General features: G+C 38.9%; 3 protein-coding genes across 4 annotated transcripts; all 3 read left to right on the top strand.

Annotated features, from left to right (window-relative positions):
• The first annotated feature begins 381 nt into the window (after positions 1 to 381).
• Positions 382 to 12,562, top strand: sgms2a (sphingomyelin synthase 2a). Of its 2 annotated transcripts, none has more exons than XM_063475244.1 (6): positions 382 to 620; positions 6,263 to 6,766; positions 7,415 to 7,532; positions 9,230 to 9,383; positions 10,383 to 10,549; positions 11,859 to 12,562. In XM_063475244.1, exons 2-6 carry the CDS (start codon positions 6,318 to 6,320, stop codon positions 12,042 to 12,044), a joined length of 1,074 nt encoding a protein of 357 aa, XP_063331314.1. In that variant the 5' UTR covers positions 382 to 620; positions 6,263 to 6,317; the 3' UTR covers positions 12,045 to 12,562. The 2 variants fall into 2 exon arrangements, with proteins under 2 accessions (XP_063331314.1, XP_063331313.1); XM_063475243.1 differs by having other exon boundaries at positions 382 to 624.
• A 580-nt stretch (positions 12,563 to 13,142) lies between these two features.
• LOC134629127 (cytochrome P450 2U1) lies at positions 13,143 to 20,130 on the top strand. Its single transcript, XM_063476160.1, has 5 exons — positions 13,143 to 13,662; positions 16,340 to 16,990; positions 17,566 to 17,727; positions 17,882 to 18,049; positions 18,128 to 20,130. The coding sequence occupies exons 1-5, from the start codon at positions 13,266 to 13,268 to the stop codon at positions 18,325 to 18,327; spliced, it is 1,578 nt and encodes a 525-aa protein (XP_063332230.1). The 5' UTR covers positions 13,143 to 13,265; the 3' UTR covers positions 18,328 to 20,130.
• Positions 20,131 to 21,144: 1,014 nt separating this feature from the next.
• Positions 21,145 to 26,455, top strand: hadh (hydroxyacyl-CoA dehydrogenase). Its single transcript, XM_063475242.1, has 8 exons — positions 21,145 to 21,318; positions 22,076 to 22,204; positions 22,302 to 22,459; positions 24,006 to 24,132; positions 24,554 to 24,643; positions 25,807 to 25,879; positions 25,980 to 26,096; positions 26,197 to 26,455. Exons 1-8 carry the CDS (start codon positions 21,202 to 21,204, stop codon positions 26,313 to 26,315), a joined length of 930 nt encoding a protein of 309 aa, XP_063331312.1. The 5' UTR covers positions 21,145 to 21,201; the 3' UTR covers positions 26,316 to 26,455.
• The last annotated feature ends 250 nt before the right edge of the window (positions 26,456 to 26,705 follow it).

The raw sequence follows: 26,705 nt of genomic DNA, 5'->3' as shown, positions 1-26,705 counted from the left end.
ACCATCGAAGAAGTGACGCGTTTCCTCCGTCTTTGGTTGGTTCCAGAAAAACTGACCTGGTGTCAGTTCTGCTTCATCATCGTCTCCTCTCGCGCAATAGCTGACTCGGAGACGTAACTGATCCGCAACCTGCAAGTGTGAAAATACATTTAAAAAAACACTGTAAAAATAAATAAATAAAAGTAAATATATGTCTTCGAGGAGTCATTTCAAATATTTATGTTTAAAAAAAAAATAAAATCTGTAGGTTATTATTACCAACCTGGTCATGTGTGTAATTATACAAATAACAGCGCTGGCAACTGGATAAAAAAAGAGGGGTTTGTAATTAAAAAGGTAGACTTAATAAAAATAGAACAGCTATTTGCAGTTGCAATCAGCTACAGGGTGGTGCGTACGCTGATTACAGGACTGCTGGTGTGATTTGAAGGGGATGCTGGGCAGGAAGCTGCTTACTGAGGCTGAATCAGTGTGAGAAATACGCGCAGCATCAGGGAGGAGCGCTCCCTCAAAAGCGAGCGGCTCTGTGGCGTAATGTAACAGACCATACGGAGAGGAGCGGCGAGCAGACAGCAACGGGGATTTAAGGAACTGCAACTCCGGGAAGAGGCCCGAGCAAGGCAGGTATGATGCTATGAACTGTGCAACATGTGAATCTAAATACACAGAGATCGCATTCTCATCGTTAGCCTATATGCTGGCTTAAATGTGTTAAAAAGGCTACAGTAACTGTGATATTAACAAGCTATGTGGTGTTGGAACAAATGAATATTGCTTTAGTGATGACATTTAACTTTTCCCCTTTTTCTTGTTTACAGATTTAGAAATGTACTGTAGGTATGACTCCTAGTAAACGTACGTGGACTGTCTCTGATGTTGTATATAGTATAGATTTCATTTATTTGCATATATTCATGCAAAAAGTTCTTTTCCGTAGATCGTTTTGCATGAGCTGGAAGGCTCCGTTTTTATATGACGATGAAACATCAGGTGACATAGGCTGCAGTGATAAAACCAAGTCCACACAATGCAAATTAGGAGGCCTATTTTTGAAGTATACAAAGTAGTTTTGGCCTCTTTGCACCCTTGGCCTTGCTTTAATTCTATTTTTAATAATTCACTTCTCTGTTCCAAGTTGCATTAGCTTTGACTTGAAACGACAAGGCTTAATTACAGGACGTGTAATGACCTGTTGCCCCACCCAGTAGCCTTGTGTTTTAACCTAGTGTTTCAAACTGTGTGTGGGGCCACTGTGCTACACCCCAAAAGTAAACTTCAAAAACCAGCTGTGCCACACACATCACATGTGACAGACTGCCACCCTCTTATATTTATGGGAAGCGTGGGAGACACCCAGTCCCAAACCTGACATTACTGCCAGTATCCACCCCAAATGTGGTCAAGCAAGCCAGAAAAGTACTCTGAGGCTATTTTTACATGTGCTCTGTGGAATAGGATGTGTTATACCAGAAGTAAAACAACAATGGCTTGTTCTGTTAGTAAGAAATTAATACTTACGTATCTCGATCAGCAAACTGAGATGTTAAACTAGTGCTGTTTGGTAGTCATGAGATCTATTACAGGACAGAAATGTTTCAAACATTTGCTCTGTGATTAACATTATTGGGATGCCATGTTTACTAGGAGTCAGGGAAAGAGATACTGCATAGTATCACAATATTTATCTTATTGGATAAAGTAAATACTGTCAAAGCTTAGCTTTAAGGACGTTATTTGCAGTTGACAAAAGGTGATAAATTGCAATATAGGTTATTGCAATTCTCTGCATATTGCAAAATTTAAAAACAAATGGCAGTAATAAGATATCATGAGTGAAGTATTGTAAATATTAAATACTGTAGCGTCGGGTCTCTGGTGATTCCCACATCTAATGTTTACCGGTTACAAAGGAAGACACAAGAATAGCAAAGTTAATTAAACTACTGCCAGTATATGATCAAAGTGCATTATCTCCAGCTCATTTCATACATATATATATATATATGTGTGTGTGTGTGTGTGTGTGTGTGTGTGTGTGTGTGTGTGTGTGTTGTTAATAACTAATAGTTTACAATAACATAGTTTATTCTAAAGAAGCTTTCTTACATTTTTACAAACTTTCATTTTCCCTTCATTTTGATTGTATTTCTCTTACTTACCAACAACAGTCATCTTAAAGTTTTTTGTACTATAAAGTAAAATTCCTACATTCCCCTGTGAGTAAGCAGTCAGCAATGGTGGGGAGGAAGAACTCCTTTTTAGCAGAAGCAAGCTCAGAGAGGTGCAGCAATCTGCTGTGATAGGCTGAGGGGGAAGAGAGAAAAAAGAGGAGAAGAAATGTTCAGCACATCATTGGAAGTCCCCCAGCAGTCTTACCCTGTAAGAGCATAACTAAGGGATGGTTCAGGGTCTTCGGATCCAGACTAAACTATAAGCTTTGTCAAGACTTTTTAAGAAGTAGAGAGGGTGCCTATCTACCCAATCCGAACCCATTTGATATTTACTTTACTTATTCCCTCTTACTTGATGTTACACATTTCAGCAACAGAGAACTGAGTTGTTTTTACTTTATTATTTTTAGTTAAATTAATTTAGCTAATAAGAGTTTATGTTACACATTTTGTTACTTTACACATTATGAATTTGTATATTGACTGTTGCAAAGGGAATTTGTTTAGGGGCACAGGTACTTCTGAGGCTGAAGATGCCCAGTTACCCATTAATGCATCAGTACTTACAATCAGATAAATATTAATATTAATAATTAACAATTTGGGACCATTTATCTGGAACAGCAAAGACTTGAGATTTGAGAGTGAGTAAATACTTAAAGAGCTAGCATTTAAACATTAATACAGTTTGCTCATAATATTTGTCTGTTTTTATCTAGGCATGATGTTGAAGGCAGTATTTCTTTTACTTCCAGTGTTGATTTTTTACTCTGAGTCTGTAGTATTTCTGCTCTTTTTAAAATAAAGCAATGAATACTTACTATTCCAGCTACCAGTAGTAACTTATGTTAATATTAATTATTGTTGCGGTGTTATTATTGTTGGTTTTGTTGTCATTATACATCAGCAAATACCTTGGGAGTTTCATCAATAAGGGAAACTGGTATAAAAATAAAAACAACAAATAAAATATGTAGAGTTTGCTGTAGATACCCCCGTGTGAATGATTAGCTTTTTTACTGTCATTGCAAGCCTATCTGGACATTTCTTTTTTTATCATAGATTACTACTACACACAGATTATTACAAAATCTCAACTATATGAGATACTTCTTTAGCACATTTTTGTGTTTTGTGTCGATGTCCTGAAACAGTAAAGCTAAAACTCCAAAAATGCTTTACTTCTGAACACAGAGAAGCCTAGCTGGTTTGAGTAACTTCATAACATAAAGTTAACTCCCTGGTCTCGTCCCTTCCTACAAGGCAGGGCAGCCGCTTTCCTTTAATGAAGGCTAGCTACATGATGCACAGACAGAAATGATTGGACAGCAAGGCAAGCATATCATTATGACGGGCCCAAAATGGAGTTGAAAGCCTGGTTCCCCTGGAGTAAAATACAGCCTTTGAGGCAACTGAGTGACTTGTCTTGAAATAGCTTGGGTGAGTACTGGCGGCCAAGTTATCCATCATGGCTTGTGACCATGTGGAATAGTTTTTTGATGCCAGGTTTCCATCACCACCCATCCCATGAGTGTACTGGTGCTCTGGCCAGTGGGAAAATACTGTCCTTGGTACACTGGGGAGGGAAGGGGACAGGAAAACGGGTCCGCTGACACCCGTGTGCAGTGTATATAGTGCAGTCGTCTAGGAAACAGAAAACCACATAAAAACACACGTGTCACAGATAACAGCCCCCCCCCCCCCCCCCCTTCATTCTCACAACAAACAAATAACAATAAGAACAGCATTTAATATGTGTTTACATTGTTGTTTATTGACACCTGAGACAGCTTTAAACTAGAATGAATGAATGGTTCCTTAGGGTTTGTGCTCAACCACACTGCCTCTAAATGATACAGTGAATCACATCTTGCATTATGCCAAACCAAAAGATACATAAAGCCTTGTCACTAACATTATGATGGTCTTATAATGTTTGCTTTCTCGTGTTGATCTTGTCCAGAGTCTGCATTTTAAGTTGCAGGTTATTTTTAGTGCAGTGTTTAGTGAATATCACCAGACAGGCTAAAGGCTAAAGGTAGAGCTCACTTTACTTAGAAAATAAATGCAAGAAAGAGAGGACAAGGGAGGTAATGACTGATTGGGGGAAATTATAGTACTACTGTGGATAATTAAATTTACATGTAAAGTTCAGTTTAGTTTACCCATCCGCAGGAGCGATGATCAAGTCTCCTTGACCTCTCAGCAACTTTTAATCGTCATTAGTTTGTGCAGTACAACCAGCCAATGACAATGAAACTTATAACTTCCTTTCTGTACTTCACACATTACAATATCATGTGAAGTGTGACAGATCGTGAGCCTGATGAGTCAGTGTCTTTGACATTCTGGCTTCAATCAGGCGGTGAATTCATACATCGTGTGTCGCTAATGTGACTTGGTTATTTAAAAGTGAAAAATGCCGTTAAATGATCAAAAACACATTTAATGTTAATCCAGGACAATGACCACAGACTAAACTTGGTAGTTTGCATAACTGTGATGGACTCTGGACTCTTGTATTTGTGGACGCTGCTATCTTAGGTCCTGGGTAGCAGCCGAAATATTGTGAGGGAGAAAGAGGCGGAGCTGAAAGAATTCCAAGCTGAAATATATGGGATCATTTTTTAAGAACCAAAGATGGTGGAAAAATATGACTTCCAGAGGGTGAAGGTTTTTTCAAGACATACTGTTTTATGTTCCAGTTAACCACTGAAATGACAGTAAATTTAGCTGTAGGTGAATAACTGTGTTTAAACTTTAAATTTGGATGCTTTGTTTTAATAGAGCTTACTTCTAGCAGGACTTTAATCCTTTGAATGTAAGCAGATGATGTACTTTACTGAGACTTGCCAAATTCCACATTTATGCTAGCTTTACACCAGCTAGGGGCTGGAAAGCAGCTGTGATAGCTCAGGTAACAGCTGCTTATATAGAGCAGCATCCAGTTGGCTAAATCCACAAAGAGAAGTAAAGCTTAGAATCACCAGTAGCAGGTGAGCTGACCAAAGCCTGTCCATGAAGATCACAAATCTACTGGAGCTCATAATACAGATTTTTATGTGACTTATTTGTGCTGCACAGCAACACCAGAATTTAGGGTCCCCCCCCCCACCACCACCACCACCACCACCTCCAACTGTTAAATCCCACTATAACCCTTTATTATAAACCATTAAAGCCTGTTAGACTTTGTGTTCTTCAGACCTCCATCAGTTACATAACACAGACTGAATCCTGTGTGGGTTAGTCAGAGGGCATTCTGCTCTAATGCTTTCTCTCCAGCAGTAATGTTTTCCACAAAATTGATCCGAGGAAACTGATACTTTGGGTAGGCCTCCTGTATCCAGCCACGCTCTATTTCTATCCCATGTTTTATCCTACTGATAGGTTTCTAAGTAAACATAACATCATGTATGTATCCCAGATGACTTTTATTGTGATGCATTTCAGGGCTGATTGCAATAACCTCCACGTCCATTAAAGGAGCTGTTACCTTTTGGATGTCAAAGGATGAAAATGATCAGTGCTGTAGTGTACTCTCACAGTCTTTAAGTGAAAATAGCCCAACAACAAACACTTCACTAACTCTTCTCCAGTTTTGCAAACAACAAGGTAATGTTTGACCATACACTGACTGGAATGACCGTAGCAGTTGCTCGCTGAGAAAAAAAAAAAATCTACAGCAGTGTAATGGAAAGACTTTGGAAGTACTAAAAAAAGAGGATGATTGAATGTCCAAACAGAAAACTGCCTGAGTGCTTCTGGTGAATGTCCAATAAATGGAAAGTATAACTCACAGCATTAACTCATACAACCACATTTGGCTTTGTGTCACAAACTCCAAAATAGCTTTTCAAGATTAAAATGGACGTTTTATCCAGTGGAATCCAAGACTTTGTGTCAATAAAACCTTCATGTCTTCATTGATTACTCCTAAAATAAGGAAGAGCAAAAATAAACGTAAACCCGAGTGTTTTCCAGCTCTCGTTACTTGTTTGTACTTTTCTGTCTTGTACAAATGACAGTTGCACACGCTTTCCAAACCTAACCGCTTGTCAGTGTAATCCTTTTGTTTTCTCTCATCACAGCTATAAAGCCTCAGCCCAGAGCCACATTGTCTGTGCATGGACAGTGCAGGCACCCATGGCATCACAGGAGCTCGTGGATGCGAGAGACTCAGCCGCTGATAATACGAACCCAGGAATGGAGGGTGCCGCGGTGCCCAATGGCGGTAAAACTTGCCCCGTCCATGCAGCGGGTGGAGAGGATACAAAGAGGGGCTTTCGGAAAGGCATAGGCAGGCATAATGATTACGTGAAGATCTCCCTGCCGGAGTCCAAGGTCAATCGTCTGCCTATGGAGTGGTGGAAGACAATAATCGCTTTCTTTTATGCTGGTTTTAATTTGGTCCTGACAACAGTTGTAATCACAGTGGTCCACGAGAGGGTTCCACCCAAAGAAAGCAGCCCGCCCCTCCCTGATAAGTTCTTTGACTATGTTGACAGAGTCAATTGGGCATTTACAGTAACAGAGATCAATGGGATGGTGCTGCTGACCATTTGGTTGATACAGCTGTTCTTCTTTAGATACAAGTAAGAACCAACAGCATTACCTGTATGTTGTTTTCTTTTATTTGTTTTCTCTTTTCAATTTGTTCACGATTGCTGTGTATACTGTATGTGATAACCAACCCTTGAAACTTGTCAGTGATCTGCGTGTCTGCATGTGTGATGAACTCAGGAAGTTCATCAGATTACTGAGCCTTCTGATCAAATCAAAATCATTTTCCGGCCGTTTCAACGCTGGAGTTTCCTCTTGTATCGCTGTTCATTTAGAAAGCAGTCTTTGTTATTTAAAACTGAGTACAGGCTGAGTACCAGGCTATAATCATTTTAATGCAGCTGAAAAATGATGAATTTACATCATGTAGTCTTCTACATGAAATTACTTGTGGGAACTAAGACATAATTAAATTGACAGTGCAAGTAAAATCACAAGTTTTACCGTCACAGCTTAACCTCAGTTCAATTGGCTGAACAGGAGCTATCATATTTGATGCGTTGACTGATCATACGGAGTTAAATTGCCTCCAGTCATCAGCATTTTGTATACTTTGATAGATTTTTTATTTTTTATCAAAGAAGTTTACCTTTTCACAATTAATACCAGTGACTGTAAAAACTGTATGTATCAGGCAGACACCATCATTTATACCTCTGTGTTACACTCTCTTCTTGTAGGTCAATAGCGTGTAGACGGTTCTTCTTCCTCATTGGCACCCTGTATTTGTACCGCTGTGTCACTATGTATATTACCACCTTGCCTGTACCTGGCATACACATGACCTGCGCTCCAAAGGTAAGAAGCATGCAAGCATCAGAGTGTTACTCGTCATTTCTCGCCTGTGCACTCTGATGTGCTCTGGGACTAGTTGTCTTGCACAGCCACTCTGGAAATGCAGCTATAAAAAAAAGAAGTCATTTTAGGTTTTTATTGCCTTGGGACATCAACAATACTGAGGTGCATTAGTGTCTGAACAAAAACATCTGCTCCTGGCAGTCGTTTTAGTTGGATACTGCAAAAAGGTTTGCAGGTTAGACAATTTAGTAGTTGTTCTTTTCTTAAGAACTGGGAATGTTGTGGATTGAGTGTCAAAGCTGTCAGCTGTCTTTAGGAAAGGAAACATCCTGCATAACTTGAGCAGCAGGTCTAATAGAAAAATCTAATTTACATTTACATTTATTTAGGTGTGGTTGATGGTACTTTATTGCCTGACAGCGATTGACAGGTCTCCAATGGAGAATAGCCAATGATTGTGATGATCAGTTAAGTGTGTTTGCTTGGGTTGGTTTTGGAGAATTTATCCAATATTTTATCTATCAGAAAATATACACTCATTGTTAACTTTGTTGGGTACACCTAGCTAGGATCAGGTTGGACCCTGTTTTGCCTTTAGAACGGGCTTAGCTCTTCGAGGCACATATTCAACTGGAACCATTCCTCACAATTTTTCATCCACATGGACTAGATAACCTCACATAGATGCTGCAGATTTGTGAATCTTGTGTCCCACCACATCCCAAAGGTACTCTACCGGATTGAGATCTGGTGACTGTGGAGCATGGTTGTGTGTAGTGAACTCACTGTCATGTTCATGAGATCAGTTTAAAATTATTTGAGCTTTGTGACGTGGCATGTTACATAAAGGGGTGGACATGGTCAGCAACAATACCCGGGTAGGCTGTGGTGGTTAAATGCTGATACTAAGGGTCACAAAGTGTGCCAAGAAAAGTGTGCCAGCAGCAGCCTGAATCGTTAATAAAAGGCAGGATGGATCCATATTTTCCTGTTGTTTACGCCAAATTCTGAACTAACTGTCTGAGAAATTTAGACTTACAGACCAGGCAAGATTTTTCCAATCTTCCGTAGTCTCAGTTTCCTGTTGTTACGAACAGGATGAGCTACAGCACTACGAGAACAATGGTCTTTAATGCAGTAGCCAATGAAGTTGTAGTGCGTTCGGAAATGCTCATTTGCAGTCTTTGGTTGTAGAAGGCGGTTATTTAAGTTACTATTAGCTAGAAGCAGTCTGGTCATTCTCCTCTGACCCCTGGCATCAACAAGGCATTTTCAGAAAAATCCTATAGATATTTGTGTGGAAAAGTTCCAGTAGGTCAGCAATTTCTAAAATACTCAGACCATGCCATTTGGTCCTATCAACCATATCATTTAATCACCTTTCTTCCCCATTCTGATGCTCAGTTTGAACTTCAGCAGGTTGTCTTAATCATGTCTACATGTCTAAATGCACTGGGTTGCCTCTATTTGATTAGAAGATTATACATGGGTGTTAATGAGGAATTGAACATGTGTACCTAACATAGTGAATGGTGAACATATATTAATACTAATAATAACTCTCTTTTTCTAGATTCTCAAATGTGAAGATTAGCTTATTTTTAAAATCCATTTCACATTTATTCTGTAGTGAAAATAATTCCTCTGTCTCAATATTACCTCTGATCCCGTGTTTATCCCTCTCGTTACATCATCAGCTTCACGGAGACTCCCATGCGAAAATTCAACGAGTCCTGCGGCTGATTTCAGGTGGAGGGCTTTCCATTACAAACTCCCATCTCCTGTGTGGAGACTTTCTTTACAGCGGGCACACTGTGATGCTCACGCTCACCTATTTGTTCATTAAGGAGTGTAAGTACTCAAAGTAATGCTTGTTTGCTTCCGTGTGTGGGAGAATTTATGGGATTTCTCTATGAATAATACATGAACTACATTGGACTCATTCAGTTTTTATGAAATAGAGCGCTCTCTTAGCAGGAGCTAACAGGCTACATATAACTGACACGTGCTGATTTGTTGCTTGCTTTAGTGTTTTATTAAAAAGTTTGACCACAAAAACAATCAGTATATGTTTTATTTTAAAGCCGTGCATTTCTGGATATGTACTGTATTGGTAACTAAAGGTTGTATAAAAATGTGTTTGGCCAAAAAAAAGGGGAAAAAAGTCAAATGTTTCAAAATAGCATGTGTCTTAGTTTTTACTGTTACTAAGATTTTACTTATGGAAGAAAAATAAATAAAGTCATAATTTTAGCAGGAAAATAAAGAAGCTGTTCTGAGATTAAAGTCACAAGAAAAAACTGCAACCATACTTTTCAGCACTTTGCAAGAGCAGATCAACATCATTACATTCAAAGACATTAGTGAGGAGGTGCAACAGTATACTAGATGTACACAGTGGTATCTTGGCATTTGTCCATTGCAATTTGCTTCCTAATGAACAAAAAGCTACCATGTCATCCATCTCAGTATATTATTCTGAATAGTAATCTCTCTTCAGGCTCTGGATGTGTATGATAATATGGTGATTCCGGTATAAAGGACCGTTATTTCATTCTACTGTAAGCAAAATATGCAACATGCATTATCTTTGTGGTGTGATGATGTTGATTCAGCCTTGAAAAATGAAGCAAAGATGTTCTTTGGTGGGAGGAAAACAAAAGCTTCTCCCAAGTTAATTGCCTTAAATTCACAGAATATGAGAGATCTTTTTAACCGAATACTACCCATCACCCTTGGCTCTCTAATGTTTTCCTACATTATCTTTGATAAGACTTCATTAAATTGAAAAAAAGAACATTTTACAAATAAATACTGACAGCAATCTTGTCTTTCCTGCTTTCCCCGAAGACTCGCCGCGGTCCTTTTGGTGGTACCATCTCATTTGCTGGCTCCTGAGTGCTGTGGGCGTGGTGTGCATCTTGGTGGCTCATGAGCACTACAGTGTGGATGTGGTTGTGGCATATTTTATCACCTCCCGTCTGTTCTGGTGGTACCACACCATGGCTAACTTACAGGTTTGATCAAAAGACACAGGACTCCTCAAGCATGGAGGACTGTTTTCCTAATGGCACTGGGTCCACTTTGTTGTGGGGGGCAGTGGGGAGCTATTAGTTTTTACTGCTTTTGTTTTATATGCTTACAATTCCTCAAGTATTTTTAAACTGTGTCAAAAGCATCTGGGTGTAATTCTATGTCATTGCACCATTACAATGATACATTACACCCTCTAATGGACAAATTTTAAGCACTGTTGATGGAATTGATTAATATGCTTGGCACACTGACCACAATTTATTGTTGTTGTTTGGCTTAAGCATTATGCTTTCTCCCTTCAGGTCCTTCATTCATTTAAAATATATATATGTATATATATATATATATATGTATGTATGTATATATATGTATGTATATATATATATATGTATGTGTATATATATATATATATATATATATATATATATTTGAAGTGAATATGGAGCAATCTGAGTTACACAAATCAAACATTTTTATTCTGAAGGGCAGCCTTTAAAAAATCCCTTGTTATTTTAGAATTATTCAACAATAGTAGAGACTTGGAAAAAAATCTATCTGCTGATTTCTTGTTTCGAAGTTTATTCTAATATTTCTCGTTTGAACTCACACTCAACCCCCAACAATCTTAAAGACATCTATGGAAGCCCGTTTCCGCCACTAAAAAAAAACAAAAACAAGTATCGATAACTCGAAATTTCGAGTTATTTTCTTGAAATTTCAAGTTATTTTCGTGAAATTTCAAGTTAATAACTCGAAATTCAGTAATCAGTAATCTACGTGAATAAGGTCACTTTCTTGTTACCCGGAAGCATATGGCGCAGAGTAACACGGACTCAAAACCGGATCGTAACAAATTGGCGCTTTCGCGAGTACGTTTGCTGATAGTATCGCCATGTGATTCAGCTAATAACACAAGGATTTCATCATTTTTGAAGCCACGCTGAAAATACTCAGCAATCTGTGCATTCATGACTGGATGTAATACCGCTAGCTTAGCTGTAGCATTTGTACCTGAGGGCTTCAGCTTCCGGGTAACAAGGAAATGACGTCATTCACGTAGATTACTGATTGGCAGCGCTAAAATAAGTCAAAATTTTGAGAAAATAAGTCGAAATTTTGAGAAAATAACTCGACATTTCGAGAAAATAACTCGAAATTTCGAGTTATGGATCTTTCTTTTTTTGTGGCAGAAACGGGCTTCCATAGACATCAGACAATCTTCTGTTATGGACATTTGGGTGGCATAATGATATTACTCTAATGTGAACTTTTTTTCGGTCTTCTTTTCAGACCCTGAAGTGCTCACCCAATAACTACCTCACCAACACCTGGTGGAACCCACTCTTTAACTTCTTGGAGAGGAACGTCCAGACCGCAGTGCCGTGTTCATACAGTTGGCCCATCGCCTGGCCTCCTTCCTGCCTGAAGAATCCCTGTAAGAAGTATTCCATGGTACAGAGCACACGAGAGGAGTAATATGACCCGGATATGGCGGCAGTGTTGCTTGATAATCCACCGAGGTGGTATTCATTCATCAAAGTCTTGCCTACTGGGCAGAAACATTGATACCAAATGTGTAGATATGAGTATGTCTAAGAAGATAATCATACCATCTCTGTTTGTTGTCACTGTGATTTATTTATAAGATCAAGTCCCGCAAGTTGTTCTTTTTTTTCCGTAAATGGTAAAGTTGATTTTGCTCCTGGTCAATTTCTTTTGATAAATGGACAGTTTTATGATGCCTACTTGCAGTTTTGTTGCAGTATTTCATTTGGTATATGTACATTTTGTCAGGGTTTCTCTCATTGTGATATTAATGTGCTCAAGTCACAAGGTGCCTTAGTTTGTTAAATGTCTATAGGTGTACCAAAGCTGCCATTATCAGTCTAGGTATATTTGGGGGTTTTTCTCTATTGTTATTAATTTTGTATTAATTTAAGTAGCATTGACTGTGTATCCCAGCTGTAGTCTTATAATTGTAACTTTGTATTAAAATGTACCCTTACCAAAGCATAAGAGTGTTGCTTTTATTTCACTGAACACTTCATCAGAGGAGATTGTTTAAAAACTCCAGGTTAACAGAAAATACTTCCTCTGGACACATGAAAATTAAATCAAATCCACATTAAAAACAAAAACTCTCTTGTTTTTGCAAACACTAAAAATGTGAAGTTCAACTTTCTGACTGATGAAAAATTAAAAAGAAATAATAAAAATTATACTGTCAGACAAAGCCTGCAAATACTTAAGTACATGTTGTGTTTTTATTTTTTAATTTTTTTTTTTTTAATAAATTTGAATTACAAGAATTAGCCAATTCTTTGTATACAGCTCTTTGTATACATTTGATTTACTGGCCAAAAAAGTGAAAAAGTATTTAAAAAATAAAATAAAATAAAAAATAAAGCCTCAAAATGGATAAAACCCAGAATTGTGCCGCTGCCAAACCTGGAAGACAGAATTAATAGCTCTAAAGGCCAATGACCGCTGGCCGCCAATCAAAATAGGAGGAACCACTGTCAGCCAATAGGAAGCCAGTAGCGGTACCACGTTGTTCTTGGCCTGCCACAACAACACAGGAAGAGCGTGAGCGTCTGTCTGTAAAAGAAATAAATAGCAGCTTCGTGGTGTCCGAGTGCTCAGTCCTGGACATGTATTATCAGCTAACAGAGTTGAGTTTATTGGAATGCTGAGGTCATGGTTTCGCTCTCAGGCGTGAAGGACTCCGTGCTGTTAAATGCAAACGTTGCGGCTTTAATAATAATCGCGTTGGCGCTGGTTGCTCTTTATCAAAAACAGCGGAATTTAAGATATAAAAACATTCCGCCAGGTCCGAAGCCATGGCCAGTGGTCGGAAACTTCGGCGGCTTTCTCGTACCGTCTTGTATCCTCAGGAAACGGATCATAAACCCCACTGACGGTTTGGCAGAATTGGCTAAAGTTTATGGTAACATATACAGCCTTTTTGTAGGGAGTCAACTTATCGTGGTGCTCAATGGCTATGAAGCGGTCAGGGATGCCCTCTCAAACCATCCGGAGGTGTTCTCCGACAGGCCAGACATCCCTACCGTCACTATCCTGACTAAACGCAAAGGTAAGCAAGTTCTTGTATTAAATTAAGCAACTGTTATCGTAGGTTATCGGTTGAATAAGGCTATAACCAGGGGCGGATCTAGAGAAATTTTCTTAGGGTGGCATGAGGGTGGCAAAGAAATCAAATGGGGTGGCAAAATCAAAGCCTTTTTTTCCCAAACACATATGCAGGTGGTTACATATGGTTAAAATGATTCAAATGCAGTAAGTATACATGTTTTTCATGTAAATGTAGTCTATAACTTAATTATTGTCTATAGTACACATTTTAGTTACATAAAACATGTGAGTTTTGATTCTATGTACTGTATAGCCTGTATACTAAATAAATATGTAGCCCAATAAGTATAAAATCCAGAACGCTACACAACATGGGGCGGTTCATTTACAAACACAAGTCTAACTTAAGTTTCACACTGTTTTTTGTTAGAAAACAATCACATTGTTACAGCTTAAATTACACAAAATGTCAGAAAACTGCACTGTCATGAACAAAAAATTTAAACCTAATTTTTCATGATTTGTTGGATTAACCCACTGAGGTCTGAAATTCAACCGGCCATTTTGGATTCCTTTTGAGTTCACATTTGTATTTCACCCTCAAATTGTTTCATTTTATTTTTTCTCCTTGCCTTGTTTGGCATCATTCTTTTCAGCTCAACTGAATTTAGTTGTTTTTTCACTGACATACTGCATTAGTATTACTGATCTGAAATCACACAAAGAACTTAAAATCCTAGTAGTATTTTTTACTGTAAAAAAACCACAGACATGTTGAGTAAATATTTATAACTTGAAATGCAAATATAAATTGTACATTTTGTAAACATATACAACTATTTATCTAAAAATGCAGCCAATACACCTGCCGTCTTTTTTTTTTCATTTTGTACAACCATTTAAAAATATTACTAAAACTAAAATCAGAGAACAATCAGGTGTCCCAATAAGATGCCCCACAAATGATGTGTGCCAGTAAAAAAAAAGTTTGTCCACCAAAAGACAGAGGAGAGCAGCACAGGGATAAACCTGCAGGCCTGACAACAGGAGGTGTATCACTCCGCTGGTTTTCTACTTAGCGACAGTGTTTACGTTGCAAATGTGCCTTTGTGACATTCATTAGTGCCCTCACTGACACACAAAACAAAACGACTACACAACAGAACAACTACACAAGACAACACAACACACTATGTATACACTCCACACTAAACGTCACAAATCTCCCACATCTAAAAACTCTCTCTCTCTCTCACTTGCTCGCTCTGTCTGCTGCCGTTACCTTCACTCCCAAAACTTTCCCCTCTTCCTAAACAACCAAATCCCGCGTGTTGACTTTTTTTTAAATTGGTCAACATGGTACATTTTTCCACCGATAGGAAAGAGGTGGCTTTTTTTCCTTTCTTTACTGTTTTCGCGCTGTCCTTAGAAAACGCTTAAAACACACACACACAAAACGTGACGACAGTATTTAGAAAAAAGCGTGGCTTATATATATTATCATAACTCTGGATTTACTGGCCTGTAATTAAAATTTAAAAACTTTGAAGTCCAAACTTTCAATGTAGGCTGAAATAGAGACTCAGCGTGGCTGCAGCTTGTTGCTATGTCAGCTTAAATTAGTCATGTGATTTGGAGGTGCAGCGTGTGCGTGCACCACAGAGGGTTAATAAAACTCACCTTCCTTCCATTTCCAGAGTGTAACATCCAAACACCTGTGTAAAATCCGAAATTCCCATGGTGTTGTTCAAAATGTGCTCTGGCACAATCCTAAACGTAGCTTGCTACTGAAAACAAGAAAAAAGCCAGTCCTGCTATGGGCTGAACCATTTGTTAATGGTGGAGGGGGGGAACACTATGCAATATATTCAGTTTTAGCATTTATATTCACTGTTGACTGTAACTACGCTAAAACTGTTAATGCTATCTTATTTTAATAAACAACACTTTCATATGCAAAACTGGGGTGGCACTTGGGGTGGCAAGGGATCATTTTAGGGTGGCGCTTGCCACCCCATGCCACCCTTCTAGATCCGCCCCTGGCTATAACCGTGTAATAACCCATAAAAAAATCTCGTAAAATCTAGTAATCGGATAAACCTTAGAATAGAGAGGTTTCACTGCCTTTGGTTAGTGTAATAAAATTTGTTGTTTTTTTGTTTGTTTTTCTTGACAGCTGGTACAGTGTTGGAAAGCCTCACTGTCACATTCATATGTGTATGTAAACTTCTGAGCACAACTGTAATGTCTCCTCCTCAGTGTTATTACATTACGCCTAACAAAAAGTAATTACACCCTGTGAGATTGGGTGCTAGTTGCTTTATTCAGAGAATGATAGAATATAGCTGAACAGTTGTCTTCAAATTGAAGTTTCTCTTTAACCTTTAGGATTCACTGGAAATCTATTGCATTTACTGCAAATCTACAATTAATATGCATGAATGCACATTTGAACTTGATAAGCCTGTAACTTAAACAGGCTCTATTTACCACCCTAAATTCTCCAAGCGGGATTGAGGGTCAGTCTAAACAGTAGATTTGATAGTCTCCTCCATAACTTACGAGATGTAAGTTTTTAGGTATTCCACAATTTTAAGAGTCTAGTTAAGTAGCTAAAATAACAATGACATACACGCTGACATAAGCTGTCCTTTTTTCCTGGTATAACTGAACTTCAGGGATCGTCTTTGCACCTTACGGGCCAGTATGGCGAAAGCAGCGCAAGTTCTGCCACACCACACTCCGCAGCTTTGGTCTGGGGAAGCTAAGTCTGGAGCCTTGCATTAAGGAAGGCCTTGCTACAATCAAAACAGAGCTGCTGCGGCTGAATGAGGAGTGTGGTGGCGCTGGTGTGGACCCGAGTCCACTAATTGGCAACGCTGTGTCAAACGTCATCTGCACACTGATCCTGGGTCAGCGCTTCCATCACGAGGATCGCGAGTTCCGCACCATGCTGGACCTGATGGCGCGAGGGCTGGAGATCTGCATGAACAGCCCGGCAGTCCTCATCAACGTTTTCCCGCTGCTCTACTGGTTGCCTTTTGGAGTTTTCAGAGAGTTGCGTCAGGTGGAAAGAGACATCACCGTGTTTCTTAAGAGGATTATTACAAAGCACCGTGCAACACTAGATGCCGACAATCCAAGGGATCTCACAGACATGTACTTGATGGAGATGCTGGCCCAGCAAGATGCTAGAGAGGAGGACAGCAGCTTCACAGAGGATTATCTCTTTTATATCATAGGAGACCTCTTCATTGCTGGCACTGACACCACCACCAATTCGGTTTTGTGGACTCTGCTTTATATGGTCATATACCCTGATATCCAAGGTAAACATGGCATCAATCAGTAAAGTCCATCCTTTGCAAAGTGCATGTGTTTGTGAAATCAAATCATTTCATTTGGACTCCACAGCAGTTTTGGGAAAATCACATTTAGTGTCAGAAATACCACTTTAAGTGTGATTTCACTGATTTGAAAGATGTGGATTTTCATAAATGACAGTATGGACACACTGCAATTTGTCAGGAACATAATTGCAGAGGTAAAACCTTTTAGACCTTTTAGGTGTACTGTTGAGATATTGACAGTGGCAACATATGTAAGTATTGTGACTAAATTTTAGGTTGCCAAACAAACTTTTATGTGGGGGGAATTGGGAATCTTCTGCGGGAACCCATGTCTGGAACACTTCTTGGTTTCAAGACATGAACATGTCTGGCCTCCTTGTGTATTTAACCACTTCTCCAATTGTTGCACGTGCACATAGATTGGCACATGAAAATATGCATTTACTGCTGCATTTTACTTCAAGTTCTCCGGAATCAGACCGTTTTTTTTCCTGGTTTGATGTGATGTGGACTTCATCCTTAATCCTCCCTTTCTCCTGCTGTGTTGATTCAAGACAAGGTCCATGCAGAGATTGATGAAGTAGTGGGCAAAGATCGGGTGCCGTCTCTGACTGATAAGGGAAGTTTGCCTTTTACTGAAGCCACCATCATGGAAGTGCAGAGAATGACTGTGGCAGTTCCCCTGGCTATTCCTCACATGGCCTCACAAACAACAGGTAAACAGTAACTGTGACCCTTAACCTCCACATAACCGTCATACAGATCTGCACATAACTTTTCAAGCACCCTGGATCCACCCTAGCAGATGCCTGTTGCCAAATTTTTCTAATTCCCAAGCTCTAAACAAAGTGTTCTTCTTTTCTTTTTCAGAGTTTAGAGGCTACACTATTCCTAAAGGGACTGTCATTTTGCCCAACCTGTGGTCTGTCCATAGAGATCCCACTGTGTGGGATGATGCAGACAGTTTTAACCCAGAACGCTTCTTGGACAATGAGGGAAAGCTGTTCAGGAAAGAGTGCTTTATACCATTTGGGATTGGTATGCCTTCTTACTTATATGTTCCATATGAGTGAAACATAAACATTCCATAAATTTGATTTCACTGTTGTGTCTCAGGTCGCAGGGTATGCATGGGTGAACAGCTGGCAAAGATGGAGCTGTTTCTGACAGTCACCAGCTTACTGCAGGCCTTCAAATTCAGGCTCCCAGAGGGAAAGCGTCCACCTCCCCTGCACGGACGGTTCGGACTGACACTAGCACCTTGCCCATTCACTGTGTGCGTGACTGCTCGCAACAGTGAAACTGACGACCTGTAACAAGGAAACTCTGATGAAGGACTTTACAAAAAGTAGAAAATATTTTGATCTTATTCTCCTGGAGAGACCTAAATATTTAGGAAGTTTATAGACATATTTTTTTATTAGAGAAGGGTGCTCCTGTTTGACTGAAATCCCAGATAATTTATTTTTTCATTACCATCTGGATTATGTGGATGATTTAAGCTGTTGCTGAGTGAACAGAAATTTGAAAAGTAATAACTGATATTGAGACTGCAGTACTAAGTGATGGCTTACCTCATTTAAAAAAATATATAAATAAGGTCAGTGTTGCCAGATGACTGTAATTTTAAAAGTTATAAGATAAATAATTGTATTAATATTTATCCTTTTATTGTATGATCTGAGTTGTGTCATAGAAATTATCAAGCATAAAGCGATGTGCAAAAGTCTTGAGCCACCCCCCATTTCATTATATTTTGGTAGGGAAATGGATGCAGAGATTTAATGAAAGGTGTAAAAAGAAAGTACATGGAACACCTCTTTATATGTAATAATGTAATATGTACAATTCTAGCATCCTTGAAAGTCAATAACTGACAGGACCACATTTATTCTTCAACACAGTCTGAACTCTCTTAGGCAGCTTTCTTGTTATTTCTTTAAGTAGTCTTCACCAGTCTTCTCCAGGCTCCTTGAACGACATTCAGAGCTCTTCTTTGGATGTTTTTGCCTTTTGTTCCATTCTCTGTAAAGTCGTACATCTCTTTTGACAACCTCATATTGGTGACGGTTTGAACTAATTATTTCAAATTTGTTACCACTGATTTTCAGTCCAGTTCTTGTGTGATTTGGCATACGTGAGCCTATTTCCTTTGTTTCTATTTCATAAGAATGGCTTCTCGACAACCAGCATTCCACTGAGAATATTTCTGATGAGACTATGGCAAACAGTAGATGAAATAACTGATGTGCCGCATCCATCTCTCAGGTCCTGTGTCAGGTCTTAGCTGGATTTGCTTCCTATTTCTTAAAAACATGACTTTCAGATACTCTTCATCAGATGTTTTTAGACCTGCTGCTTTATTTGTTTGTCAGTTTGTCCTCAGCGTGTTCATTGTCCTTTTTTTTTTTTTAAGAATACACTACACACCATGCTACGATATGTAAAGTTTTAAGATAATGGATCTTTGGGAATCACCTTATTGATGGAAAATACTATTTCTAATGTCTGTCAAACTCTTTTACCTTTTCCATTTTTCATAGATTCAGCTAAAGAAATGGGAAAAAATGATGTATTGTTAGTAACAGTGCCTAAACTTAGGAGAGAACCAATTTAAAATGTATTTTTAATCAGTTGTCTATTACATGTAGCTATAACACTGGTTCGTTGAATAAGTTAGATGCTGTTTTTTATAATTTAATGATACATAGGTGAGTGTTAGGTGGCTTAACAAAAAAAGGAAACCACACACACATTCCACTGAAAAAGGTTGGGTATAAGGACTGTTTGCTCGAAAACCACAAACTCTTCTCCTTGGAAGCAAAATACAAAGAAAAGAGGGCTGCCTCAAGACTTTTGCAATGTATTGTAATTGTCTAAATAATTATTAAAAGAAATAATGTATTTTTTTGCTGCAATGTTTTGAAAAATATTAAGAACAAATCATGAAACGTGATATATATTAAAATGTTTAAGTAAATAATGTAGTCATTCACATGAACAAATGACGGCTGCACATAATAAAAGACAAGACAACGGTAGCCTGATGTCAGCTGAGTGTGTCAACTTCTTACACTGAATTTAAGTCTGGACTCAGGAAAACACAATGTGCTCCTTCAGCAGGGAGAATGGCTGCAAGCCTCACTGCATTATAGTTCATTACATATTAAATTGTTAGCTAGAGCCTTCTTTTGTGTGTTTTTCGTTTGCACAAATTGAGAAATTTCACCGATAAACTGATAAACAACACATAGAAATTAAGAATGGATGACACAGACCGAGCTCATTTCTAATGTGAATAAACCCAGAAGATGGCAGTAGTACAACTCCACGATTGCAAGCGGAACCGACTGTGATCACGTGACCGCCAGCACTTCCGCTTACCGCAAAGCTCTTTGGATTGGAAAGATGCGTTAACACCGTCGCCATATTAGGCAGGGACAATTGCTATTACTGATTAACTCAATATAATTTACAATATTTTTTTTCTGACAGATAACTTTAATTAAAATGCACAATTTATTTTTTATGGCATAACGCAGCTTTAAACGGAGGCACGTTTCCACCAAGACAACCCCCCCCAAACAATTTGTTGTTATTACCTAATTTTTTTTTTTTTATCTTGAATTAATATAGTTGAAATTTAAGCTAAATCAAAAGTTTAAAATTTTATGTCAAAATTTCGATTTACAAAGTTCCTTGAAATTACAGTGTCTCCAGCTAGTTGAATAGGATACCTAATTCGAAATATTGAGTCATTAACTCGCAATTTCCGAATTAAGTTGGCAAATAATTAAGAAAAAAAAAAAACAAATAGAAAAAATAAATAAAAATGAATGGCGGACTGGCAGTTTTGTGTGCGTATGTGTGTGTTTGTCACTTAACAGAAATGATCGTTACTTACTGTAATGGGTTACTCACCCTAATAAATCTAATTGAAGACTAAAATGTGCTTAGATACTGTATAGACTTGTGAAATGTGTTAGCTGTTGCTTAGGTTTCGCTTTTTTTTATTTAAAAAAACAACCAGCAAACGCACAAAAATTTGACATCAAACTTCTGAAATCCATAGTCTGACCCCGGAGCAAGATGGCGGCGGTGCAGACGGATCTCACTAGTCCAGCTAGGGGGCTCCTGTGCACTGATATTAGTGTGTCCTTCACTTTGGACCCGAGCTGACACCGGTCAACATGGCTTTCGCAGCTCCTCAGATTGTCAGAGGCTTCTCGTCCTCAGCTGTCCGAAATGTTGTTATTAAAAATGTAACGATCATCGGAGGTGGACAGATGGGTGCGGGGATTGCACAAGTGAGTAAGCGAAAAAGGAGCAGTCTGGCCCGTGTTTAGCTAAGCTGCTAGTTAAGTTCAGTGGGTAAAGGCCAATTTGGCTGTCTGCGTTATACGTACGTCATAATCGCACAGTGGCACTGTGCAGGTTGTCTAGCACTAGTTATTCAAAACTTTTCATTGTCATCTTTTATCGCCACTTACGCTTACAGGACACTAGTGCATGCAGAGTAAACACACCGCTTTGAATTTCAGCTTGTTGAAAATATAAAAATCAAAGTGGACTTTGACTCTGTGCATTAGAGTTCTTTTGCATTCTCTCATATTTACTCTTAGCTGCGCTGTAAACACAACATCCTGCTTACGTGGAGTTATATAGCTTAAAATAAGGTAATGGGCTCAGTGCCACCTGTTAGCAAGATTGTTCATAAACTGTTTAGACAGATTAAATGCAACTTGGTGGAGAGCATGCAAAGACCCTGTTAGGTTTTTGTTTGATCACTTTCCTTTTAGATTCTGTATATGTAATTTGGTGATGGTTTTCCAGGATTTTTCATTTTTATGTTACACATCAAGGTCAGTAAAGTTACCATATAAAGGATCCTGGTGGCCATTAAGTGAACTTTATATTTGGGTGTAGTTGGCAGGTGTTCAAGTATGTCTGCCTAGCCCAATCAAACTAACACACAAAGAGTTCGAATGTGTCGGATTCAACCAAACGTGATCCCACATTGGTGGCTAAGTTTGGAACAATCTTGAAATGTTTTCTGTCTTTAAGGTTGCCGCATCAACGGGCCACTCTGTGACACTGGTGGACACGTCTGACGACATCCTCAAAAAGTCTATTAAAATGATTGAAGGGAGCCTTAAACGAGTGGTGAAGAAGAAGTTTTCTGATAAGCCAGAAGTGAGAGGCTGTAGATTTACTGACAAAATGAGCAGCAATATCAGCCACACCATGAAATTTGAACAGTTTCTAAAGAATGTTGTTTGGTTTGTTTCAGGCAGGTGAAGAGTTCATCAAGAAAGTTGTGCAGAAAGTGTCGACCTCCACAGACGCTGAATCTGCCGTTCAGGGCTCGGATCTTGTGGTGGAGGCCATTGTTGAAAATCTAAAGATCAAGCAGGATCTTTTCAGTAGGCTCGACAAGTTGGCACCATCGTAAGCTCTACTTCAGTTCTGTAAAGTGTAAAGCTTTTAGCTCTTGGCTTAGATCACCTAACATACAATGATGTGCAAAAGTCTTGAGCCACCCCTCATTTCTCTATATGTTGCTTCCAAGGAGCCAGACTTTCCTGTCATTTAAGTGCCTTTGACCTCAAGATCGGAGAGGTCATGATTTGCATTTCAGCCAGTGGTGTTGGAGATATTGTCAAAATGAATTATGAATGCAGAAAAGTACCTGACTGGCACCAACTTCATTTTTCTGCATGGCAATGATCCCAAATACACTGTCGTGCAGTAAAAGCATCAGAATCAGAATCAGAATCGTGTTTATTGGCCAAGTATATGTGCAGACACATACAAGGAATTTGGTTCCGGTAGATGGTGGCTCTCAAGCACAGCAATGTAAATCACACACACACACACACACACGTGTCTATATATACATTATATACCCGGATAAAAAAAATACACAGTGGAACACTGTCATGGATTGGCCTCATATTATTGTAGCAGTGTGGGATCATCTCAGCAGAGTACAGAACAAAAGGCAGCAAACCTCCAAAGATGAGTTTTGAGTTTCCTTCAAGAAACCTGAAGAGCTATTCCTGAAGACTACTTAAAGAAATGACAAGTAGTGTATGCACGTATGAAGACTTTTGGTGGCACAAATGTACTTTCATGGCATTTTTTTTAAATTAAATATATAGCCAGTTTGGATCTATTTTCAAGTTCCAAAGGCAATCATGCAAGCAAACCTGATGACATCTCCCACCCAAATCCAGCAAAACAAATTGGACCAGACTGATTTAAGATTGCGTGACCAGACTTTTTCGTGATTGTGTGCTGCCTGTCTTTTCTATGCTGACTTATCTCTCAGAGTGCAGCATCAGCTTACACACTCTGCCTGAATGTGAACACCTTTTGGCACAGTCAGAAAGAGTTGTAGGATAGCGATCATTAAAGTGTTTACCATTAACTCACAATGGCCAGTGAAGGAGGAATTATTCAGATGTATGCTTTAGGAAAAGCAGCAGTATCGCCTTATAAAGATACGCCCCACTATAAATAAAATGTTGTAAATATTATTAGCAGTTTTTAAATAAAGTATAAAAATTAAAAGAGAAAAATATTCTCCATTAGTGTAAGAAGCAGGAGTAACGTCACAGACAGCTGATTGTTTATCCGCACTGTGTAATCAGTCAAAAAATACTTGTCTCCCAGCTTGCCAGGGTCTACTTTTGTTAAGAGGACTTGAAAATGCTCAAAAAATGACAAACTGTAAACTCCAATGGCTTGTCAAGCCAGTGTCCAGAGACAGTACCCAGCTGTAGCCACAAGATGGCAGTAATTTACATAATAGACACCAACAGGCATCACGTCCAGACGCTGCTTGCCTTTCTTGTAGTGACCATGTTTCAGATAAAGTAAGTTAAGCACCACTCTGAGGGAGAAATTGATGATGGCCTTCTTAAAGGCAATAAAAGGCACATTTCTGCTTTATTAACTGATGTCTGTGATGTGTGTTAATTTCTTTCTTTAGGCACACCATCTTTGCCAGTAACACGTCCTCGCTGTCTATCTGTGACATCGCCAGCTCCACCAACAGGCAAGACAGATTCGGTGGCCTTCACTTCTTCAACCCAGTTGCTATGATGAAGCTGGTAGAGGTAGAGTCTTAAGAAAAGAATAATAATTAGCATGCTCATTTTCTTTATTTAACAAGATACAACACAAATAAACATCTTCAAATACCAGGAAGTAATATAACACATTTATACATATATATATCATGTATAATTGGATTATATAGCTGAAGCCTGTTTGCAAGAACAATAAAAGAGTTACTAACAGGAGTGTTTGATCTGTCTGTGAGTTTTTGTGTATTGTACATCATAATGTATGCAGTGGCATGCAGGCACACAAGTCTTTATAGGATTACTATAAGTAGCCTATCCTATAGTTACGATAGTATAGTGATCTTTACTTTAACTTTACTATAGTTATAGAATTACTATAACTTGAGCAAACCCTGTATTATTAGAATTGCACTATTACAGCAAAAGTTGCTAAAGTCTCCATCTTTCACAGGTGATTGGAACTCCAGCAACAAGCCAAGACACTTTGGATTCCCTCCTGGACTTCAGCAAAGTGCTTGGAAAAACACCAGTGTCCTGCAAGGTGAGGAGTTTTTGCCTGACGCACATATGGCTTAAGCTCATTTTGTATCAGTGGCTCACATTAAGGTCTGGGATGTGTTGTATTAGATGGTAAGCAAACGGCTTGCACATGCTCAGTGTACTGGATTGCTGTGTTAAATCTTAAAGTCTTGGTACCAGATACTGCAGGTCTGCTTCAAAGGTCGGTTCTGAGCTGCTGTGTTGACACAAGAAACATAACCTGTTTTCACTACACTGCACTAAACCTTACCCAATATTACCCACAGAGCTATGAGGTTTGATCATAACATTCTTCGACTCCACCCATTAAAAAAAAATGAAAATACTCAGACTGTCAGCACTAGTGTAACTTCATGCAGCTGCTGACGGAGAACATTTGGCCCACACAACCTGAGCTGTGGTGTGTGCCACTGTGTTTTGCCACTCCAGAAGCAAAGCTTCGCTCACCACCCTCCCTGCTCACACAGCTTTGGCTTCCTGTTACTTCAGCCTCATCACCACGGTGAAATTCAAGTTGAACCAAATCCAGCATGCATAGCAGACACACAAGTGCAAGTGGTTACGATGAGGCCGACAGCAGCAGCTGGAAGTGGTGCAGAATTTATAGTTTCCCAAAATACTGTAAAGCAAAATGTGGTTAAAATTCAGTAAATAACAATAAGGGATTAAATCATGTCAAGCTATTTGCTAACATGCACACTGTAGTAATGTGCATGTTTCATGAATCCAAGGCTGAATTTCACATGCACACTTATTTTGTGCGTATTTAAATGGACTTTTGTAGTGCTTGTCTACTCAAGAAAACTCAAAAAGTTTTTTTTTCTTTTTGTTACTACAAGTCTTATTCACCAAACACCAAGCATGTTCATTCATAGTTTCATCTATACCTAAGTGCTTTGTCCAACATTCACACACACACACACTCACGCTTGGGGCATAAATAAAAAAAATAAAAGGATGCATTGAGCCAGGAATTGATCCACCGATTGGTAGATGACCCGCTCTATTCCTCAGCCTCAGATCACAAAAGTCTTAATAGAGGCTTTTAGTCTTCCTTTTTCTGCACACATTAGTGATTTAACAGAGTACACATGTGAACAACTCTGCTTTCTGTCTTTAGTGTGGAACTAAAACTTTAATCATGTTGAACCTCTCTTTATTCAGGATACCTCTGGATTCATTGTAAACCGTCTACTTGTTCCATGCATGATGGAAGCCATCCGGTTGTATGAGAGAGGTGTGTGTGCCTGCTGTTTCTACAGCTCCAAATGAGCATCCTTCAAGCTTTTCACTGATTCCTCTAACTTTGTTGACATTCAGTTTTTCTAACCTCTCAGGCGATGCATCCAAAGAAGACATTGACATTGGTATGAAACTCGGCGCTGGTTATCCCATGGGGCCATTTGAACTTGCTGATTATGTAGGACTAGACATAGTAAAGGCTGTTATTGAAGGTGAGTAAAAATCCATAGACACTGTAGTTGTTTATGTGATTTTGATTTAAACATGTGACAGCCTGTGATGAGATGGGACCGTCTGTCTGTATGTCTTTAGCCTTCAAGACAAAGGATCCTAAGAACCCTCTCTTTGATTCGAGTGACCTGCTGAACAAGCTGGTTGCAGAGGGCAAACTTGGCATAAAGACAGGACAGGGATTCTACAAGCACAAGTGATCTCCTGTGAATGTGTGCATTCATCACTGAAACTAGCTCAACAACTGATCAGACACTGGAATAGATAAGTGCCTTTGCCATGTGCATTAAAGAGCAACTGTTTTCTAAGTCAGCCTGTCAGTTTCCTTTCAGTGTCCAGCGAATTTTAAAGCTGAATAAATAGATTTTTAAAAACTTGCTGTCTGTTGTCATTTTTAGAGTGAGAGATATCGATGACTTATTGGATGTGCATGTCTCATATTTATGAGCATCAGTTAAAAAAGAAAAACATTTTAATGGTAATAGAAGAATGATGATATTGTTAAGACAAAGACTAAAATGTTAATTACCTTACTTTTCAGTTGAAAGTGGTTGTGCCATACAAGGCAGCGCTCAAACTAAACTTTTGAA

Source organism: Pelmatolapia mariae, linkage group LG6, assembly GCF_036321145.2.
Source record: "Pelmatolapia mariae isolate MD_Pm_ZW linkage group LG6, Pm_UMD_F_2, whole genome shotgun sequence".
In the NCBI taxonomy this organism is placed as follows: Eukaryota; Metazoa; Chordata; class Actinopteri; order Cichliformes; family Cichlidae; genus Pelmatolapia; species Pelmatolapia mariae.
This window is presented reverse-complemented; position numbering and strand designations above follow the sequence as displayed.

What these genes read in the sequence shown, in the direction of transcription:
- sgms2a (XM_063475244.1), top strand. Translation starts at nt 6,318, where the DNA reads ATGGCATCACAGGAGCTCGTGGATGCGAGAGACTCAGCCGCTGATAAT. An exon ending in CTGTTCTTCTTTAGATACAA is followed by an intron (nt 6,767 to 7,414) that starts GTAAGAACCAAC and finishes CTCTTCTTGTAG; the next exon opens with GTCAATAGCGTGTAGACGGT. An exon ending in ACACCATGGCTAACTTACAG is followed by an intron (nt 10,550 to 11,858) that starts GTTTGATCAAAA and finishes TCTTCTTTTCAG; the next exon opens with ACCCTGAAGTGCTCACCCAA.
- LOC134629127 (XM_063476160.1), top strand. Translation starts at nt 13,266, where the DNA reads ATGGTTTCGCTCTCAGGCGTGAAGGACTCCGTGCTGTTAAATGCAAAC. An exon ending in TATCCTGACTAAACGCAAAG is followed by an intron (nt 13,663 to 16,339) that starts GTAAGCAAGTTC and finishes ACTGAACTTCAG; the next exon opens with GGATCGTCTTTGCACCTTAC. An exon ending in CATGGCCTCACAAACAACAG is followed by an intron (nt 17,728 to 17,881) that starts GTAAACAGTAAC and finishes TTTCTTTTTCAG; the next exon opens with AGTTTAGAGGCTACACTATT.
- hadh (XM_063475242.1), top strand. Translation starts at nt 21,202, where the DNA reads ATGGCTTTCGCAGCTCCTCAGATTGTCAGAGGCTTCTCGTCCTCAGCT. An exon ending in TGGGTGCGGGGATTGCACAA is followed by an intron (nt 21,319 to 22,075) that starts GTGAGTAAGCGA and finishes TCTGTCTTTAAG; the next exon opens with GTTGCCGCATCAACGGGCCA. An exon ending in CTCGACAAGTTGGCACCATC is followed by an intron (nt 22,460 to 24,005) that starts GTAAGCTCTACT and finishes TTCTTTCTTTAG; the next exon opens with GCACACCATCTTTGCCAGTA.